The sequence below is a fragment of the Acanthochromis polyacanthus genome, chromosome 12 (assembly GCF_021347895.1).
Source record: "Acanthochromis polyacanthus isolate Apoly-LR-REF ecotype Palm Island chromosome 12, KAUST_Apoly_ChrSc, whole genome shotgun sequence".
Taxonomy (NCBI): domain Eukaryota; kingdom Metazoa; phylum Chordata; class Actinopteri; family Pomacentridae; genus Acanthochromis; species Acanthochromis polyacanthus.
In genome coordinates this window covers 33,015,919-33,036,415 of record NC_067124.1, presented here as the reverse complement: position 1 = coordinate 33,036,415, position 20,497 = coordinate 33,015,919, and the positions used below count along the sequence as shown (strand labels likewise).

Below are 20,497 nucleotides of genomic sequence, written 5' to 3'. Positions count from 1 at the left end.
GGTGTGTGTGAAGAGAACTGGGCTCTGAATTATCAGGCTGCTTAGTAAAGCTGGGCTCCTGGGACAATTTAACATCAGACTTTAAATCTTCTGTGTTAATACTCTTATCTTCCCACCGACTCATATCACCTGAATCAAACATAAGCACAGGCTGGCAGATATCATCTACAGAAGGCAGCACTGTGAGAGCTGAAGGACACTGGCCGTCATAATGTGCGAAGTAAACAAGCTGAAGAGGGCTGTCATTAGTGATGTGGATGCTATCTGAAGATGTAACTGGGATGACCTTCATAACACCCCCAACAAGAGACACATTCTTTCTCCAAGTGCTTGTGGCGACGTCCAGATCAGAGTTGACAGTAGCCATTGCCAGCAGGAAACTGGAACTCGCTCCCATGTCCATCAGTGGAGGCACAAAATAATCAAAACTCCAGTGAGAGACTGGTTTTAATTCAGCAAATCCGTACGAACAACCCCCAGGTGAGTATTGGGAGCAGGTGAAGCCAACAACAACACCTACAGCTTCCCGGGAGTTTAACTCTGAGCCCGACAAGCTGGTGTTGCTCTGGAGGTAAACACTCTGCAGAAGCCCTAAATATAGCTTGAGGACACTACCCCTGGGGTACACACTGCCTTTAAAGAGCACTTCCCCCGAGAGGAAGACATCCACTGACGTATTGTGGTCGGAGCTGGTGATCACCATCTGGCTGACAGCAGTCTGGGTAGGGAAGTGAGGGGTAATGGGGTAGTAGTTTGTCCCCCAGGAGGACACATCATGAAGGAGGCTGTGGTCGCAGCCAGTCTGAGTGCAGAATGAAGCGAGGACTGTAGCAGGCTGCACAGACGTCACACTGAGGACATGAGAAGAGCGATCGCTGATGATTCCCACGGACAACGGCAGGTGGATTGTCTTGGACTGGTTAGCAGAGATGAAGATGTGCTGCTTGAAGCTACTTTCCAAAACCTCCACAGTAACTGCAGTCCAAACATCAGTGGCCGTTACAGTTAATTGATGACTAACATTTGCTATAGGGCCATTAAAGGGAGGAAACCTCATCAGAAACCTCCTACCAGGACTGGCCGCAGTCAGGCCTGCAAGGAAGAATATAAAATTGAGTTACGCTTTTTATTCAATATAAAACATTTGAATATGCTCCCACATCACAACTGCAGGAAATGTGCATATATAGGGAGCGCTAACATGATTAACAAACAAAGATGAACTACCCTGACAGCAGCAGATGATTTTATAACAGCAAAACAACACACTGGCACTAAAGTGATTACAGTACAGCTATTCACTGAGAGCAGCGAGTGAGTTTCACAACATGCACAGCAAGTGTACTTGCAGAACAGATAAAAACGGGTGGTGTCATATTTCAACAGGCTCAGCAGCCAATGACTAACTGAGTCTAGTTTGAGTACACCTGTATTAATGTGCTCACACACAGGCAGTTTCCATGATAACCAGGATCTTGGCGTGGGAGCGACAACATACCAGCAGTGTACAGAAACTCCTCTGAACGACAGATTCTTTTAATGTAAGTTCTCCTTTCAGTCAATACTATAGATGTGGGTTGCTTACTTAAAATGTTGTATTGTTTTCTCTTCTGTTGATTATCTTAAAGTTTGCACCGTACGGACTGTCACTGCAAAAAGTTGCAAAACTTTCTAAAACAAAGTCAAGTGATAATAATTCAACGAATGTAAAGTGATTGCTGGTGTAATGCACGAGTTAACGTATGCAAGAGACAGCTGAAGACTGAACTTACAGCTCCCTTCACCAGAGAACAGATTACTATCTTTAGTTGTTTTAATGGGTGAGACATAGCTGCACATCAGTCACTCAAAACTAGACAAACAGAACTGCTAATGCAAGTGTGTCCAATCTGAGTGCAGAGAGGACTAAAATGCGGAAAAACTAGTCAGGTTTTACTGTGGTGTTTGTGCAAATGACCTTTGACTCTAGGCTAACTAATGCCCACCCAGTAAACCAAACAACTCACCAAATCCTAAGAGGCACAAGTGGAGCAGCAGCACAAAATGCATTGTTGCATTCAAACAAAACAGCATGCATGCATGAAGCAGCCAGTTCAGCACTAATGTTTTCAGTGGTACTAATATACTTCAGGCATTGCATGCCTTGGAAAACGCTAAAAATCCAAATCTTTTGAGCTGCAGCTGGAAGAGAGACAAAGAAAGAGGATAGCGCACACGTGATTACACACCTGTGGCTAATATAAGCCTGTCAATCAGCTATGTGTCATCATTTGTGGACCAATTAGGCTGCAGCTGAAGTCACCTGCACTGCAAAACAAGACAGATACCTCGTGTTGCAACTTGTGGGTCCAGTTCACACAGTTGTTACGAAATTGTGGCAAGTTATCATTGTCGTATATTATCTCGCATCCGAGCACTACCAGGAAGCTTGTCTTGACAGCTGTTAGGCGCAAACGCGGAAGGTGTTTTCCACAGCAGCAAGAAACTAAACTGCGGGGCCAGCATTGAGGGGCAGTTCAGCGTTAAATGAGGTGGCTGTGAATCCCCTTGTAGTTGAGAAGTAAAGCTGCCCTGAACTTGGCCCACACAGCAGCAGTCAGCTTTCCTGTTAACGCTGTGGCTCATCTCATCGACAGACAGCAGCGGTGAGGGCGTCACTTTTCAGAGCAGGGGTGAAGAAGCAGATGATGTTGTTATAGAGCCTTAATTTCTAGAAAGGGAACACACATTTTGCAGTAGATCCGACATCCTTCTGAGCTGGTATGTAGTTGAAATGTTGCTACAGGTGGAATGCAATTTACAAATACTACAAAAGAGCATTTTTCTTTGTGTGTTTATCTCTTTTTCTCCCTCCATATCTTGGTTTTCTTTCAAATATCTCTGCAGTTCTCTGAGCCTGACTCTAAACAACAGCAGTTGTGTTTGTTATACAGTGAAAGTCAATGTCAATAACTTTTTATTTTATCAGTTCAAATGTGCAGGCTGCTTCCTTAAAGAAACAGGTGCTTTCAAAAACCTGGCTTGGCACGTCACACATCTCTTATCGCACATCCCGTGTGTCTGGTTGTTAAAACATTCAGACAGTGAGCTGGTGAAGTTCCTTTTTTGTTGGCTTAAAATGAGTTTACAAATTCTCTTCTCTGCCATTTATTAATTAAGGCTGCTCGCCTTGGGATTGCAAGAGGTGGAGCAGGGGCACCAAATCTTTTCGCCAAAACATGTGTTTCTTTCAGAAAGGTGCATTTTCAGACAGATTGGATTTTGAAAACCCTCGATGTGACTGGGATAGGTCTAGTGATAGTGTTGTTAACAAAACAAAGAACAACAGCTTTGTCTCCATCTGATAAAAAGTAAACCTGAGGTGTACGTGCCCAGAGTCCTGTTTGTCCTTATTCTGGCTGTTGATGTTTTGGTCAGGTTGAAATGCCTGCATTATGGTGCAACTACAGAATCATATCTTCCTCATTCTTGTGTGTGTGTGTGTGTGTGTGTGTGTGTGTGTGCTAGAGCCTTTATGGTTTTATGGTTTTACACACATGCACAGCAAAGGAGAGGTGGGGGCAGGCAAATACAGGATATGGGTCTCGGAGACGGTAGTGTGTCATTGTGAGACGCACTCTCATATCCTCTTATACAAACCCTTTTATAGTTGTCATACTCATTGTTGGATGGCTGGCATGCATGACACCAACTGAGGTACTGTGAGTTTTGCTTTATTTTATATTTTTTTAATCTTATCATTAGTTTCTTTGTCACTTCGTTTACGGTCCAGTGGGATAGCAGAGTGTTATGTTATAACGAGGAGGGAGGAGAAAAAAAAAACAAAAAGGAGGGAAATTTGCATCAACCTCACTTAAGTAAACAGCAGCTGTAGTGATGCCAGAGCTGAGTAAACATTTCAATAAGAATATTTTCTGTCTTCACTGAACCAGAATAAGCATCCACTTTTAGGAAACTGAATGGCAATGAATAACAAATGATCTGAGTGTTTTCCCCCCCCACTCTTCCTCACTCTCTTTTTCCTTATTGTTGTGCTTTTTAAAGGAGGTTTGTCACAAAGTTTGTCTCTGCTATTCTCACTCAGATCCCTATTTGTATGTGCTTTCCTGTGAGCTCTCAAGGCCGCAGCAATTCTGATATCTTTACCCATTTGCGATTATTATCACTGGTGTCAACGTCTTGTCAGTGATGCACAGTGGTTGAGCAGAGGCTTGTTATCTGCGCACACAGATAAGAAAACGATAGTAGCGGTCTATGCAGTTCTGTAATTCCGTTTATGCACATAAAGCGAACCTCTGTTTGTGCATTTTGTTGATACAGATTGGATTAGAAGAAGTGGAGGGCGCTCATTCAGACTTAGCCCCGGTAAACAAGATTTAGCTGCTCTTAGGTGTGCTAACGTGGCCAGACAGGTATGAGGTTCAGGGTTAATCCTGTCAGTGGAAAACTGCATTTAAGGCAACAAAGACAAGACATATTCCCCCTCCAGCAACAGTATAGCATATGCCTGACTTTCAGCACTGCACTGTAGTTTTCATGATTTGTTGATTTCTTCATTTACTGTCTCTGATCTTTGCATCTCTAGCCAGGAGGCAGCTGGCCTGTCTAGTTTATAAGCAAGCCACTGGTTATTATACGTTGCAAATTGGGTGTGGTATAAAAGAGCGAATTCAGCCGCCATTCAGATGCACGAGAATATATTACCCAATTTGAAAAATAATACAGGCGTCAGGAGCCATTTTGATGCAGAGGCAGCGGACTGGGTTGATAAATATTTCCAAATTGGATCAGCTTATTATTTCACCCAAAGCGACTCTGAAAAGCAAATTGGATACAGAAGGGGATTTTATTTGCAGCTTCTTAGGTTGGTTGCATTTGGAGATTTACTTCAGCTATTCAAGAGGCCAGAACAGCACATACTACACTCCCTCTCCAATCAGCCTCAGCTGTATGATCAACATCTTTCCCCCCCCTTTAATATAATCAATCTGAATAGTTCTTGATGTTCTGCTATTTTAGCTGCAAGATAATCTTGCGGCAGGCCAGGTTGTACCCATACCTGTGCAAATGTACATGATGAACATTTGCCTTGCATCATATACTGTATAATAGATTGACTGATGTCTTGTGTTTTCTCAGGGCCTATACAAATAGAAGATCAATAGCTAATATTAGGAACTGATATAGATTTTCAGTGAAAAAGAAATAGTGTCAAAATTCAGAAACGCACAAACTCCAACATAAAACTTAAATGAACTGCCTTTTATAGATGGAGAGATGCAGCTGCATGAGAGTCAAATTGATGGATTTTATATAACTTCATCGGAAATCTGGAGAAATAAAGACCAGTGCTGATAATCATTAAAAAAAAATTGTGAATATCATATTCGATAATTGCCCAAACCGATGATTGGTCAGTATCTAGACTGTGAACTTCAACAATATGGGTTTCATGTAATAGTCTATCACTACGACCACCATTTTCTGCCTCTTCCTTTGCGGTTCTTAGTTAAACCACACTGTGTTTTCTTCTTAAGGCTGCAACAAACAGCAGTTTTGGAGAGTCCACGTTACTCTCTCACTTTATTCCTTATCATTAGGCATCAAGATTCCTTGTCATCTTGCAATTCTCTTCTTCTTCTTGAGTGATAGTTTAATTTGGATCATCTGTTGACCTTACATACACAGCGTATGAAATTTTTTTTTAAAAATTGTCTAAAAATAATGTTTTTAGCCATGTGGTGTGAACATGCAGTAATTTATCACGTGTTGGGCTATTATGGACTTCCGCACATATTTCGAAGATGCTGCAATTATTTCACCACTACGTTAAGGGTTAGACAAAGTTATCAGTGATTAAGCCTGAAGAAAACAACAGGTGGTTTAAAAGGTATTTCCAAAGCTGAGATGACAGTATATAGAGATTCTTTCATAAAGCTGGTAGAAACCATATAGCAAGAAGGAAGTGAAACTGACTGCTATTCTACTTGATGCCCCTACATCTTTCTTTTCCACTTCTAGTCACCAAATTTGGCAATTACAATCTACCCGCCATAGCGACTGGCATGTACCACTTCCTTAAATTGTAGGAAACTGTAAGTCATTAAATGCTCAGAGGTTTGCTTGAGTCCCTCAGAGCCCAAGTTTGAGGGTCTGCACCTTCACAATGCGGGTCACCTCAGTTCTTTCCACATAGTCATTAACCGTGGAGGAAACAAGGACACAATGCATATGGCAAACAATAAGGCGCTAACATGTGGCATAAAGGTCAGCGAGAGAGTTCTCCTCTTTTGTAAAGCATCAAACAACGCACGAGTGACTATTGGTTCCTGATACTACGTCAATTTCAGGGCCTAAATCTGACCAAAGAGGCGTCATCCGGCACTGGAAGAGAGTTCATTCCCATGATTTCCCATGATTTAAAAATACCAACATCCATATTGTGTTGGAAACAGCTGGGGCTTTGTTTGACGGGCACGCAAACATCTGCGTTTCACATTTAAGTAGTGGTAATGGAGAGCGGAGGTAGGGTTGTTTTGGGCCCAGTGCCACAAGGAAGTTGTGAACTTTTTTTTCTTCTTCCCCTTCCAGAATAACAACACACACACACAAAGAGATCCCAGCTAATGTAAGCGTGTCACTCGGTCTCTGTGATAAGATTAAAGTGACAGATGAGTGTGTTTTCCAGTGAAATTGGGCTCATATTTTTCTCGCCCTCAATTAACATGACAAGAATATTGCTTAACAGAATGCAATAAACAATAAAAAAAAACAGATTTATTTAGACTCCTGTTTGTTTTTGCCAGTAAAAATCCATCTCTTGCTCAACAACTGGCCCAGGTTTCATGTAGGGAGGGGAAAGTGTTGAATAGACACTTGTTGCCATTTGAGTGTGTCAGAATTCTCAGAAGTAGCTTTTTTTCTGCTGAGCATGATGGGAAATACGTTTGTCATATCTGACCCCCTTGCCTCCACCTGTTTCAGATTGCAATCTAGATTTGCATGTTTGCATTTAAACTAGTTAAAACCAGACTGGTTGGTGTGGAATTTTCTACTTTTTTTTTTTTTTCTTTTTCCACTGACTAGCAAGATGCGATCCTGAAACTGCAAGTGCCAGACGAGGCCCCAATAACAGACAGCGTTTCTGCTTTCCATCACAGCCCGTCTTCTAAACCAAAACACCAAGATTTCACACACATCAATGGAGGAATATTAATAGCAGATATTTTTAAACTCCTTTCTCTCTCCCCGCAGCATTTGAAGATGATGCGATTGCTGTTCCTGTGTCTGCTGCTGCTGCTGCCAGCTGCTTCTGGTACGTTCTCATCTTGGTGACGCTTTCAGGTGATAAACATCTAATCAAGAACCTGTACATTCTCTGTGCCTGGTGTTTTTTTTTTTTTTCCCTCAACTACGTACATAGGTGCATGGCCATGTGATGTGGTAGATGAGATTTAATGTATGCATTCACTCCCACCTAAAAGAGAAGTGAAAGAAAGTGTTCAAGAATAACATTTCACATGCACAGTGAGATTAGCAGAAGTGTTCCCAAGGCTAAAAGATGTCAGAAAAGACCAGATGTACTAGAAACAAGTGTGCAATTAAACTTCCTTTGTGTGCCAAACAGTCCAGGTATTCATCATTTGGACATTGCAATATTCTGCGTGAATGTTAACAGTTAAAAAATTGTACTACTTTCTGCAGGTGTTGTGAATGTATTCTAACTTTCTGCTTTTTTGTGTGTGCAGCTGTTTCAGAGAACGAAGGATCAGGTGACATCGGTACGTACTTTTTTTTTTGGGTAAAATAAAGAAATGCAGCTGCGCTTTATGAAACTTGTGACTCAACCAGGCTGCAGCTGAATTTTTTTCTTCGTGACGTCAATTAAGGAGATTACAAGTGTGACACACAGAATGCATTAGTCTTGTTTTAAATAGATTAACTGAGACCACACCCATACGCTACAACAAAGGATATTTTTTTTTGTTAATGTGTTTTGAAAAGAATTATCACGGCGTCAAATTCTGAGGTCATTTTCTTGTTTCTACTTGTCCCATTGTTGTCCGCTCGAGTGTTTAATTCTTGTTTTGACTTTGGGTTGAGCCTAGCAGGCCTCAAACTGAACCGCCGGATTTCAACGCAAATATGGAACATCGTCAAAAGACGACGGAGCTTCATAATGCAGTCTGCTTTGTAAAAATAGAACATAATTTGCTCCGTGTTTGATCCTCATCCATCTCCATGTGTGTACTCAGTTTTACCAAACAGGAGCTGCATGATTTCATTTGAATGACTCTCTAACAGCTTTTCTTCCTCATTTGTAGTTTTTCGCTGTTTACTCCCCGTTTCGGTCATTTGGTTTCTTGTTTACTAGCTTGTTGTTGTCTACAGTGTAGCTTTCTAATGTATGTTTTCTGTGTGTGTGTGTGTGTGCAGTATTGACTCTTTATTTATAGCTTTCATTTTTTTACCGCTCTCAGACCTTTTTGGCCCTAAACTGACTTCATAAAACCCTCCCAATCAATAGTGTTGCTAAAAGATTAAAGGGCCCATCGAGATCCTGACTGAGCCTGTTATTATTTGGAAGTTTTTTTCCTCTAATGTCCTCTCATGGATCTGATTTCTCCTTATTTCACAGATGAGGATGATGAGGATATGTACAACAGAGGTGAGTTCATTACTTCACTTCCCAAGGCTGGATAAGAGGGTTGGGTTGTGCAGTAGCTTTCCAGCGGAGAATATGCGAAGGTTACGGCTCCTGCAATCATTGTCGGGATGAACAGGGTGTTGTAGTCCAGAGAGACGTTCAAAGGACTGTGGCCCCTGTTGGCTTTTACCTCCCTTCTCCAAACCATTAAGTCCTGAATGGAATCAATTAGCTCTCTGGAGTGGGCCCCCGCGCATTCTGCTGAAAGGCCAATGAGCACGTCGACATCTCTCCCGTCCCGTCGGTCAGCTAATCAGCATTGGCATTCTCATTCTCTCCCCACGCCTCACTCTGTCACTCCTCATCTTCGCGTTGACGGACATTTGATAGAATTACAGATCTGTTGAGAAGCCGGGCCTGCAGCCTGCCCCGCTGTTCGCAACGTTTCTGCAAAACACCTCCCATTTATCCGAAGCCGCAACCTCTCGCTCTCTTTGTAAACATATTTTCAATTCTTTACAAGTGCATTTGAAATATTTCAAGTGCCACACAAATCAAAATGATTGTGACGTAAAGAAGGAGCTTTGAGGGGACAATAAATGCTGCATGGGGGTTTGAACTGTGCACAGCACCTGAAATAAGCGTAACCTCTTGTTCTCACTTGCAGCGAACTCACATAGGGACAGCATGCCTGCTCCTGGCCCCGCAGATAAAACTACAAGTCCAGACGACGACTCAAGTGAGAGAAGTACATTTATTCTAATTGATGATGTGAAATAATGTATTAAATTAACAACTTATCACTGCTTGTTTAATATGGCAACCTGCAGTGAACTTTTACATGTTTTGTCTTTTAGATAAGGTGACCCTGATCATCATTGTTGTGGCTGCAACAGTCTTGGCTCTTTCAGTCGCAGCAATAGTCAGTAAGTATGAATAATGAGATGAACTAGTGCCTGTTTCATTCCCATAGCTGACAAATGAACTGCTGTAAAGCCCGTCAGTGCTTGGCCAGAATCACTGTAGTCCCTGTGTGCCTTCTAAAGCTGTTAATACCTAAGCAAATATGAACTTTTCTCTTCTGGAGTTTGACCTTTTTCCATTTCTCTTCTTTCACTTGCAGCCATAATATTAGTAAAACGCCAAATGCAGAAGCGGCAGCAAGGGTAAGGTCATATTACTTCACCGTCAGAGCTGATATTTGACTGTCGTTTTCTGTGTATCTTTTTGTATCTCCGTCCTTGAGTTCAAGGAGCGAGAAGAACACATGTTCATATGGCCTCTGCGCATACTGTGTCTTGCAAAGAAATTCATGCTTCACTTTACGCCAAGTCAGCCTCCGAGTGACAGAACCAGTCTGGTGGGTAACAGCCTTTTCTGCTGCCTTGTCAATTTGCCCTACTTCATCCAGCTCATCAAATCCCAGCATTAAAAAAAAACACTCACCAGAAATAACACACACGACCAGCATCCACCCATTTGAGCCCGTCTGGGCTTGTACAGCAATTAGCATTACAGCTCGAGTCCTTCATCGCCACCAGTGAACACTCCCCACCTATCTGTCTTAGCCATCAAACAATAGCCTAAAGACAGTGCCAATGGGCCTGTATGACCAAACGGGACAATATCTAACCTGTTCCGATGCTTAGCTCATGAATTGAGGCCCTGAAAAGACGACTCTGCTCAGAAATAAGACAACCCCGTAAACACGTTCCTGGCCTCATGACAACAATCGGCCAACGGCAATCAGACAGCAGAACAGCCTGAACCAGTTATACAGAGAAATGCTCTCCTCGCGCTTGGCCTCCCTTCCACACTTTGTCTTTTTAACCGCAGTTAGCAGCAGGGAGGCTTTCTGCAGAGCAATCAGTTTCTTTTGTTCTGGAGGTGCAGTATAACATGACCTGTGGGCTGGGTCAGAAGGGTAACAAGAGTTCAAATTAGTCTCCGGAGCTCCCCTCGCAGCGAGCGTTGAGGAGCAGACACCCAAGTCAATCTGCAAGGGTTAAATTCCTCTGCAGGATTACCGGCTGTCTCTCGGGGCTGCAGTCAGCTCTGGCAGTGTTTGGTGCTGACTGATCGCTCTGTTGAAAAGAGGCTTAATCACACAGCAACCTCTGGCTTGTTGGATCAACAGTGCCTTGCCAGGTTTATAAGTCCCACCTGGGGATGAGCTGTGTTTTTGAGGTGATGCAGTCACCGTGCACCTGTCAAAGCCCCTGCAGCATGAGGCAGACATGCCGTTTCCTGAGTTCTGCCACACAGGGATGTTTTTTTCTTAAATATTTATTTATTTTTATTCTGCTAAAAAGCTGAGAAGGGACCTAAAAATATCTTAAAGATGACATACTTTTGCTGTTTGCCCTGTCTCACCTCGTGCCCCCCTCTGTGGCCCTGTCTTTGCTCTCTCTCTCTCTCTTCAGGATCTATTCTGTGCCGACAGAACAGGACCAGAAAGGGGCCATCTAATTCCTGGAGGAGCCGCAGTAGCACTATAACACACAGGCAAGAGAGGAGTGACGCATCAGGCTATGTTCTCTCCACCTCTTTGACTCAGGACAGATAGACTTCTTTGCACAACAGCCTCCTTCTCACTGCTCACTTCACTCCTACACAACCTCCTATACATGTGTAACTATGCAATCCGTGTTTTTTTATTTTCTCCCGTTATATACTTTTGTGTTTGTTCCCGCTGTTTGTACTCCACATACACACAATTTAGCCTGGGACATTTGGAATACATTCAAACCTTCTAATTGGATTCTATTTGAGGAATCCAAATCAAAGCCTGTGAATATGGCTTGAAGCTTCTTTTGTTAAAAGGGATAATTTAGAACAGCTAGAGCTCCCCCTCTTTTTTTTTTTTGTTTGCCGCCTGAAACAAGAAATTATTCCCACTAGCTATGCAGAGAAACTGTATGTGATTTGGTACATGTGGAACAGACCTGTCTCTGTGAAATGGTCGTTGAGTTAGACAAACCATGCTAATCCACGCTAAGCCAACCCAGCGCTCACTTGATTCTCTTATTCACTTGTCTGACATCTTCTGTTCCTGGCCCATTAGGAGTGACAGGCGGCAGCGTAATGGAAAGATTAAAAACCTGTTCCTCCTCTTCTCAACCTCAGTCAAAAAAAAAGAAAAGTAACAAGTGGAAAGTGCCAGTGTGAGCACCCTTTTCTTTCCCCCCACTCAAATGCTGCAAATTAATCGACCACCGTGAATGATGATGTTTTCTTTTCTCCTCTCCCCCCCCCCCTTCTGTTTTTTTTTTTTTTTTTTTTGCTGTTGAAAGGCTTTCACTTTAGTCCTGCATATTGTAAATAGCTCTCTGAATGCTGTGGAGAATTAGATTAATGCCTCCCACACTGGTGGAGAGACGCTTGGTGTGAGGCGAGGATAAAATCTGATGATTGGGAAAATACCAACAATGCCTTTGTTTCATTCATGTGGAGCATGAAGGCTTCTCCGATTTCATTTAAATGAAATCAATCACGCCGTGTGAAGGAAGGCTCTCCATCCAGGAACTTAAGGCACTGGTTGCCTTGTTTTGTTGGTTTGTTTGTTGTCAGCAAAGGTTAAAAGGGGAACAGGACAGTTTGGCATGTCGGTTTTTCACTGATAACAAGAATAGTTACATGCAGTTAAACACTGGATTTGTCAAAGCGGGATCTCACTTGCTCTTCCACTAAATTTTGCAGCTAGTCTTGCCACTGGGGGAAAAGGCTTGGCTGCACTCCAGCCACATCTGAGAGCAAAAGAAAAAGTTGTGTAGTTATGTCTTTATCATCGTGTACAGCGGATTACTGGTTTGTGCTGACGGGCCATCTTTGAAACAATGCTTCCAAGTTGATGTAACACAGACAAAATTGGCCTGTGCGATTGTTTGTGCATTTGTGTTCCTGTTCATATCTGAGCGCTGTGCATACAGTGCTGTTATTTCTCAGAAATGTAGCATTGCTCAGTAAGCCCTCAGTATATATCAGCATTTCAAAGGGAGGACAATTTGACAAAAAAAAAAGTAGTACAAAACATTTCAGTTTTTTTCTATATATATGTGTGTATAGTCATATTTACTGATACTCACTCTTTCACTTGGACAAATAAATCACAGTGCAACAACATCTGAGTGCAGCGGAGTCTCCTCTTTGAATGCATTTTCTGAAAAGCAAACGGATTTAAGCAGAAATCCAAAGAGGATATTTGATCCACTCTTTTTTGTACAAAAAAGCCTCACTGTTGTGACACTACTAAAGCACAAAATGTAACACGTGTAGCTTTTTATATTCTATCTCAAAGTGATAGACAGATATGTTATCTATTTGGGCTAAATGCATTGTCGGACCGTGCAACTCTTATCTAGCCTTTTAACCCGTTAAATATATAATATATTGTATGAATTAAAGATTGAATGAGCTGCATTTTCATTGCATCTCTTGATGGGAAAGCAATTGTTGGATAAATTGTCTTTTTACATATTTCTTGTGGGTGGGAGTTGGTTACCAGCCAACAACTATTTTATGTAAAATATTTGTATTTTAATGTCATATTACAGCCAAAAATGTTAAATTTGAACTGAATGTTAAATACTTGCATTCATATATGCACTTTTCTTTCCGTATTAACTCTGACAGTGGCTTCTTATCATTTAATAATTTGCAAAGTCTGTAATACACAACCTGATATCTCACCAGGAAACAGTTGTTGTACTGAACTGTATAGCTTGGTTCTGTTTGCACAGCTGCAGCCACTTTGATTTTGCTCTGATAGCAGTTCAAAACAGTGTATACTACTGTATATTGTGTAGCTATGCTGAACTCTGGATTTTGTGTTTATTTTGACATTAAATATGTTATAAAGATCTGCTCGGTTTCCTCCCAGTTTTGTTGTTTCAATAATTTTTGATGCCATATGGATGCAAAGCTAATGTGCCAGTGGATGCTGTTTAATCTAAGGCTTTACTCACTCACAAGCATAGAGCCACTAAGAGGCTTAGACACTCATACTAAACATCAGTTTTTGTTGAGACTGAAAGTGTAAAAGAGTGAGGAAGAAGAAGGCGACCCAGCCTAGTTTTTATTTTTTATACCTTCACAGAACGGCAAAAAGGGGCTGCAGGAGATTGTCAAATATGAGACGCTGTGGGGTTTATTCCTCATAACCTTTAATAATAATCCTAGCTGTGAGACTCTGCCTGCAGCCGTGTTATCAGTTACAAGATACAAAGGTCATTAGGAGCTAGCCTGCTTCATGGCTGAAGGTGTGATTAAAATATGAATCATCTCTTCATTATTTGCCAAGATAAATAATCACTTTTCATGCAGGTTTGCAAACTATAGAAATAACATTTGATTTAAACAGGTGATGTTCCACTTTTTTTTCCCTTTTTTTCCCCTTACTTGTCAGAATGAATCATGTTTTCAGTGTTTCTTTATTGTTTTTCTATGACACAGTTGCTAAGCAGCGTACGGCCTGTCAGTCAACATGCACACACACACGCTGCCAGGTGTTGAGTGGTTTCCTTTTTCTTCTCTTGATGGACTCCTTGGCGCTGGTGCTTTTGTCGCCTTATCCTTGGACCTCTCTATATGATCTGGGGAAAAACAAACAGGCGTCAGAATCGAGCGCCGTTTCAGCCATCAGCGATATTTATTAAATATATGGCGAGCAAACAATGCTGCTCTGTTGCAGTTTTGCCCAACAAATAGCTTAATCATAATTCTTTTGATCTATTAATCATCACAGGCATTTCAGTCAGCATTCTGTTGAGCTATTGTTTGCCATATATCATCCTGTAGCCTGTGATATAAATTATTGAAATCATTCAACTGCAGCCTTCCAACAGCACAGCTCGCTCAGCGGACGACAATACAGTCAGACTCTTTCTAAAAATTTGAGCATAAGCTAGTGTTAAGTAAAGGTTAATGCTGTAAATACTTACTTTGGGGGCTTCTTTTGACACCTGGGCAGCCTGCAGACCTTACCACCTACAGGCAGAAAAAGATATGATAAAACTTTATTAATCTCGAAGGAAATTCTTGTGTATGTTATTGCTCAGAAATAACTAAATGACATAACGTAAATAAAATACGATACGAGGATGAAAAGAATTAAGTAAGCTAAAATAAGACTAGAATAGAAATGTAAAAAGCAATTCTGGTAAATATACTGAGGTAACAAAATGTATATAACCGCATAACTGTTACACAAACTGCATTTTTTCCCTTTGGTAATTCAAATGCTCCCAAAACCTATGTATTTTTCACATTTTCCACTTCAACTAACTGAAACAGTACAACACTACTTACTCGCACAGTAATAACATGACCACCTTTAAGATTTGAGATGAGAAAAGATAAGCCCAAACTTTATTAATTACAAAGGAAGCTCGTGTGTCAGATATCACTTAGAAGAAGAAAAATGACATAAGAAAATCAGTGCCTAAAAAGTAGACAAGCAATAAGATACGGTACGATGCAATGCTCAGATAACATAAGTAAGCTGAAAAAAAAGGCAAGAATAGAACAGTAAAAAGCAATGGTGGCAATGATACTGAAATAAAAAGTAACATCAAACACAATAATGTCAAAAATAATCAGCAATTTTAAGCCATCGACCTAATATTGATTTTTTTTTTTGTATTTTAGTGTCTATATAACTGCACAACTCTCATGCAAACTAACTACCAAAACTTCAGCATTTTTCACTTAATGGTAATTACAGTGCATTTTTTCTTGACTTGCAACTGTAGCTTTACATTGCAGTATTGCTGCTTTTACATTAGATTGATAGATTATGACACTATTTACTCATAGTAATAACACAACCACCTTTAAGATTTAAGCTAAGCTAAGCTATCAATCCTGAAGGACATTCTTGAGCCAGATATTGATCAGGAAAAAAACAAAATGGCATCACATAAGAACTGCAGTACAATAGAACAATAAAAAGCAACAATGGCAATTGCACTGAGGTAATAAGTAACATCACACATAATAAAGACATATTGCACCCGAAACACCACATAACAATGACGATTTATTGATGTTGCAGATTAAATGATTTATTTCTTGATCCAACTGCTCTACATGCATTAAATTGCCCCCTGGGGACAAATAAAGTATTAATTTTTAAATTAAACTGAATAAATAAGAACGAGATATTGTTCATCACATTGTACACGAAAGTCAAATATTGCACATTTAGTTAAAATGCTGCAAAAGAAGATGAGATGTTGCACATAACAATGAAATGTTTCACATGAAACTAAAATATTACACTTGAAAATATGAGTGTGCACACTGCGTGAAATTAAATGCTACTCACGATATGGGACCTGATGCTGCCCAAGCTGTTGAGTAGCAATGTTGCAAATGATATTACAATGTTTAGATCTAAGTGTTTTTAGCTGTCATAAATAATAATGAGAAAGATGGATGAATATTACAAGAGATGACAGCGCACAGAAATCTAATTTTCATCAGATACTTACAGCTAATGACCATTATGCCCATGACGAAGAGCACTGCAGCGATGATCAGTCCGGCATATCGAAGGGACTCGTAATCTGGACAGCACAAATGAAATAGTCAACCACGAGCAACAAGTAATAGTAGCACAGAAAACACTCTGGAAAAGCTTCTTACCATAGGTGAAACCTTGGTCCCATTGCTTATCTATAAGAAGCAAAAGTAGAAAGAAAAGTATTGACTCAAGTTTGACTGTTGAACAGAAGAAGCATCTACAGGAACAAAAAAGCGAGAGGATCACGGGGGAACGACTGCCAGAGATGGCATGACAGATCTACTGGCTCTGCTGACACGCTGTTGATGGTGTATCAAAACCCCTATCTACGGTAAGCCAGCACAGCGTGAGGACACAAATATCTTATCTCGTCTTGCATAAGGTACAATCAAGCATTAATCTGTTGGCAAGAGAGGAAGTGAGGTGCTCTATTCTACCACTCTGCCATGGGTTTTGTTTAGGAAGACAGGGAATTGTGATACTGTCAGTCTGCCTCGAGATAACAATAGAACCGCAACGCCTGTGGCATGTAAGGCAACCATGGAGCAGGAAAAAAAATTAGTTACCCCAGGCAGTAGATTGATTGGTCTTGTGTTCGGTGATTTTCTTAGTTGTAGACGGGGAGGATGTCACCTTGGATGCTGGAAAAACAGTAAAAACATTAGTTGTTTTTTTTTTAAAGAATACATGTTTGGCCCTCTTTTCATTCTTTATTTAATATTTATATAGTTTAATATTTATAATACACAAGTTTATAATTCAATGTTTAACTCAATTTTTAATTGAATTTCTGAATATTCCAGTGAAATGGCTCTCAGAGGAAATTTAGGCTTTTTAAAGTATATCTGCGCTCTCTTTGTCTCTATCACTCTCTGTTCCTCCCCAGTGCTGTAAAACGCAGCAGAAATACTCCCGCATACATCTCAACAAGGACGGGGAGTTTAACATTTTCTAATTACCTCATAATTAGTTTCTGCATTTGTGATGGGGAAAGCGTACTCGAAGCTTTTTTTCTGTAACTGTGACGGGATGTTACAGTCTGCCGGAGAGCTTCGTAGGTTCACCTACAAGCCAAACCCCACCAGCTGGGTGTTGAAGCATGCGAGGAAGAAGGTGAAATGAGAGTGTTACCTGGAATGGATGTGAGATTTGGTTTTGGTTTTGTTGTCCCCGCACTGGGAGCTAAAGGGAAGGACAGATAGTAGTCACATCAGGTTTAAGTGAGGGAAATTATGGGTGTTTTATACAGCGACACACACACACACACACACCACACTACCTGCTGGAGTCTTGACTTCTGATGTAGTCTTGTCTGAGCTGTTAATGTTCTGTTTTGTGGGTTGTTCAGCTGCAGGGAAGGGTTCCGGAGAGGAGTCAGCCCCTCTGGTGATTGGCCTGTTAGAATCCTCGCCTGTTAGAATCAGAAGGACAGAATTATCTGAAACTGAAAGACATGACCTTTAGCAATAAGGATGGATGGATGGATGGATGGATGGATGGATGGATGGATGGATGGATGGATGGATGGATGGATGGATGGATGGATAGATAGATCACTGTGTTCTGTGTTTAGAATTAAGTGTCTTAAGGCTAAGAAGTGGCATTTCAGAGAATAGCCAGAGTACAGAGTACTGTACCATTGAAAACCGGAGTGGCCACGCTGGTGCTCTCAGAACCGTTTTGAACTACGGTTGTTTTAGCCTCAGCTCTTGACACTGCGAGAGAGAAAAAAAAGAGACATTTTAATCACCAAAAAAAGCACAAGTCAGATGTAACCTCACAGCGAAGGCCTCGGTACAGTCCACTTTACGACAGGAACAAAGCAGCGTCTTGTTTATGCCAGCGATTTTTCCAAATCACATGCTGTGATGTATTCCTGGCAGGGGCCAGACTTCAGAATGTGTCTGGCCATGCAGGGGGAGAGAGGCCTGCAGTTGCACTGAGTATGTCACAGTAATATTGCTGTGAGTGGGGCTGTGAGGCAACCTCTGACTACAACAGAGCCGGATTGTTGTGTGAGACTACAGGACAGAAGGTCTGTTGTCTGTTTACTCACTCAGCACCTTCCAATTAGTGCAGCAGCTCCACAAAACCTCCACTTTCCTGAGCTAATGCTGTGATTCCAACCACTTTAATGAACTGATATGAGGGCCGCTGATTAAGAGGGTCATGATTTATAGCTGACTCTAATATTTCTGATGTCAGATATATTGTGTGAACATAGAATAACTCTGTTCTGCCTATAATGTACACCCCATGTTCATAGCTTAAGTTCTGAGATGTTTATTATGAGTTGATCTCGACTGAAATAAGGGTGAACTTTTAGCTTGTGGCTCCTAAATAAGATATGTGATGCATCTTTTCCGGCTTATTACAGTGCATACACAGAATTATTCTAACTACATTATCACACCCATGTATATTAAATGACCTTACTGTTAAATGCATATGCCTGTATTTAAAAATTTAGCATTTAAAGCGCAAGAATGTGTTTTGTAATAACAAGGATTACTGCTCAGCCTGTGGGGTAATGTGTTTTGTGGCTCTTGAGAAGTTTTGCCAAGTGCAGGGACACAGCAGAGAGCTAAAAATCCAAGATTTGATTTGGACCAATCTTTTCTAAACTTATTTAATGCCACTTATTAAATTGCTGTATCTGTTTCAGTTGCTAATTCACAGGCTGCAGCTTGGAGCCACAAAATGCAACTTTTGAAAGCAGAAACAGCACATTCTTCCTCTTGTGAATGAAATTTTAAACAGAGAAACAATTGAACACACCTCTAGCAGTACAGTATGAACTCTCACTTATGGTGGCTCATGTTAGAAAATGTTAACTCCTCATAGATATATCGCCGCACATTGAGCCACTTTGTTGAATTTATGGGCCTTCACCACCAGTACTGCCAGCTTGTGCCCCTCATATATTCAAGTCTAGTGAGTAACCAGGGGTTACTTATAAAGGCAGTTACCTAGAAGGTAATTTTAAAAGCACTTACCGCTGTTTTAATATTAATTACAGAATCTTCAAATACTCTTAGAGCCATATGATGTAAAAAAAAATCTCATAAAATGAAATATAAAAATAAAATCTAACATTTGCAGGTAATGGGTGTCTTGCCATGTATAGTTTGATTTAGAGACATGGGATGGAAGGCTCAAATAATTGTCATTAAGTGGATATTTATGCATCTAGATGATTGGAAAAATCATTGAGGCCTGTAAAAATAATGTTTTCGAGCTACATTTTTAGCATCTTAGCATATCTTGTTATTGTGATTTGTGAGCAAAGTGATTCACTTGTTTGACAAAGCCACATCTACACGTGTGACTTCACTGTGAGTCAACTCAGTATTAGTGGAAATTTTTCAGCACTCACCTTTTACCATAACAAACAGGAAAAAGAAGGAGGTCAAATAGATCTGAAAAAAAAAATAATCAGAAGAGGTGAAACAAAGATGCAGGGTTGTTTCTCAAATATTGCATTAGCAAGCTGTTTACAGTTTTAATGCGATCTGTTCCAAGATAAATATAACCTCCAATATCTGCTAAGCAATCCAGAGTCTCTCAGATAGCACAGATGATTCTGTTAATAATGACTGATGGTACATACAGTACAGCATGCAGAGCTGGAGCAAGAACAGCACATCCAAACAAAACGCCTGCTCATTTTTACACAGAAAAACACATTTGAGTTTCTCGTTAGTCATGAACGATCGTATAATTGTTTGGCCAGAGCATTAGTGATACATTAATGGATCAGAAATGGATGATTGAGGCAACACTAAATTGACTCTGGAACATTTTGTGCAACACAAATCTACCAGACAGGAAGATGCGCTCATTGAGGTTAGCACCACATGGCCACTTCTGCTTCCTCCTCTAGCAAACGGCAACATCACCCACACTCCTCACGCAGCACGACAGAACCCAGATTCTTACTTTAGAGTGCCAAAATTTATAGGAGACGGTATTTTATTTCTCAAAAATGAGTGATTGAGGCCACATATTGTGTGTGCAGTCCTCCCACGCATGTCTGTGCTGAACTTTGTGCCACTATAGATCTAACTTCATCATATTTTGCTAGCTGTCACCAATTAAAAAAAATGGCATTGGAGGATGTGTCACAACAACTCATTTTTTTTAACATAATGGAAATCCTGTATCAACGAACAGCAATCTCTGAATCAGTGGGAAAAGCCGACTTCTTCCTCCCCCTCAACATATTGCTCATAGCTTGAAAAAAAAAAAACGCTATAGAAAAGCAGACGTTCCGTCTTGTGCAATATTACAGCAAATACAGAGCAACAACAACAGGTAGAACAGAGGCA

The 20,497-nt window shown here is 40.8% G+C and overlaps 2 protein-coding genes across 4 annotated transcripts in view; one reads left to right on the top strand and one right to left on the bottom strand.

The window, feature by feature from the left end:
* Nucleotides 1-1,424: 1,424 nt before the first annotated feature.
* Nucleotides 1,425-13,506, top strand: si:dkey-262k9.2 (uncharacterized). Of its 3 annotated transcripts, none has more exons than XM_051957151.1 (8): nucleotides 1,425-1,541; nucleotides 7,255-7,315; nucleotides 7,749-7,781; nucleotides 8,639-8,668; nucleotides 9,315-9,386; nucleotides 9,505-9,573; nucleotides 9,771-9,813; nucleotides 11,071-13,506. In XM_051957151.1, the coding sequence occupies exons 2-8, from the start codon at nucleotides 7,264-7,266 to the stop codon at nucleotides 11,114-11,116; spliced, it is 345 nt and encodes a 114-aa protein (XP_051813111.1). In that variant the 5' UTR covers nucleotides 1,425-1,541; nucleotides 7,255-7,263; the 3' UTR covers nucleotides 11,117-13,506. The 3 variants fall into 3 exon arrangements, with proteins under 3 accessions (XP_051813111.1, XP_051813112.1, XP_051813110.1); XM_051957152.1 differs by lacking the exon at nucleotides 1,425-1,541 and adding an exon at nucleotides 2,478-2,760; XM_051957150.1 differs by lacking the exon at nucleotides 1,425-1,541 and adding an exon at nucleotides 3,628-3,696.
* Nucleotides 13,507-13,690: 184 nt separating this feature from the next.
* nphs1 (NPHS1 adhesion molecule, nephrin) overlaps nucleotides 13,691-20,497 on the bottom strand; it is a 57,966-nt gene continuing 51,159 nt past the window's right edge. Inside the window, exons 31-39 of the mRNA XM_051957124.1 lie at nucleotides 19,546-19,588; nucleotides 17,807-17,884; nucleotides 17,449-17,580; nucleotides 17,301-17,351; nucleotides 16,736-16,810; nucleotides 16,292-16,321; nucleotides 16,138-16,212; nucleotides 14,587-14,632; nucleotides 13,691-14,238 (exon numbers count right to left, since the gene is read on the bottom strand). The gene's annotated coding sequence lies outside the window, so the exon portion shown is untranslated. The remainder of the gene's footprint in view (nucleotides 14,239-14,586; nucleotides 14,633-16,137; nucleotides 16,213-16,291; nucleotides 16,322-16,735; nucleotides 16,811-17,300; nucleotides 17,352-17,448; nucleotides 17,581-17,806; nucleotides 17,885-19,545; nucleotides 19,589-20,497) is intronic.

What these genes read in the sequence shown, in the direction of transcription:
- si:dkey-262k9.2 (XM_051957150.1), top strand. An exon ending in CGAAGGATCAGGTGACATCG is followed by an intron (nt 7,782 to 8,638) that starts GTACGTACTTTT and finishes CTTATTTCACAG; the next exon opens with ATGAGGATGATGAGGATATG. An exon ending in TGAGGATATGTACAACAGAG is followed by an intron (nt 8,669 to 9,314) that starts GTGAGTTCATTA and finishes TCTCACTTGCAG; the next exon opens with CGAACTCACATAGGGACAGC.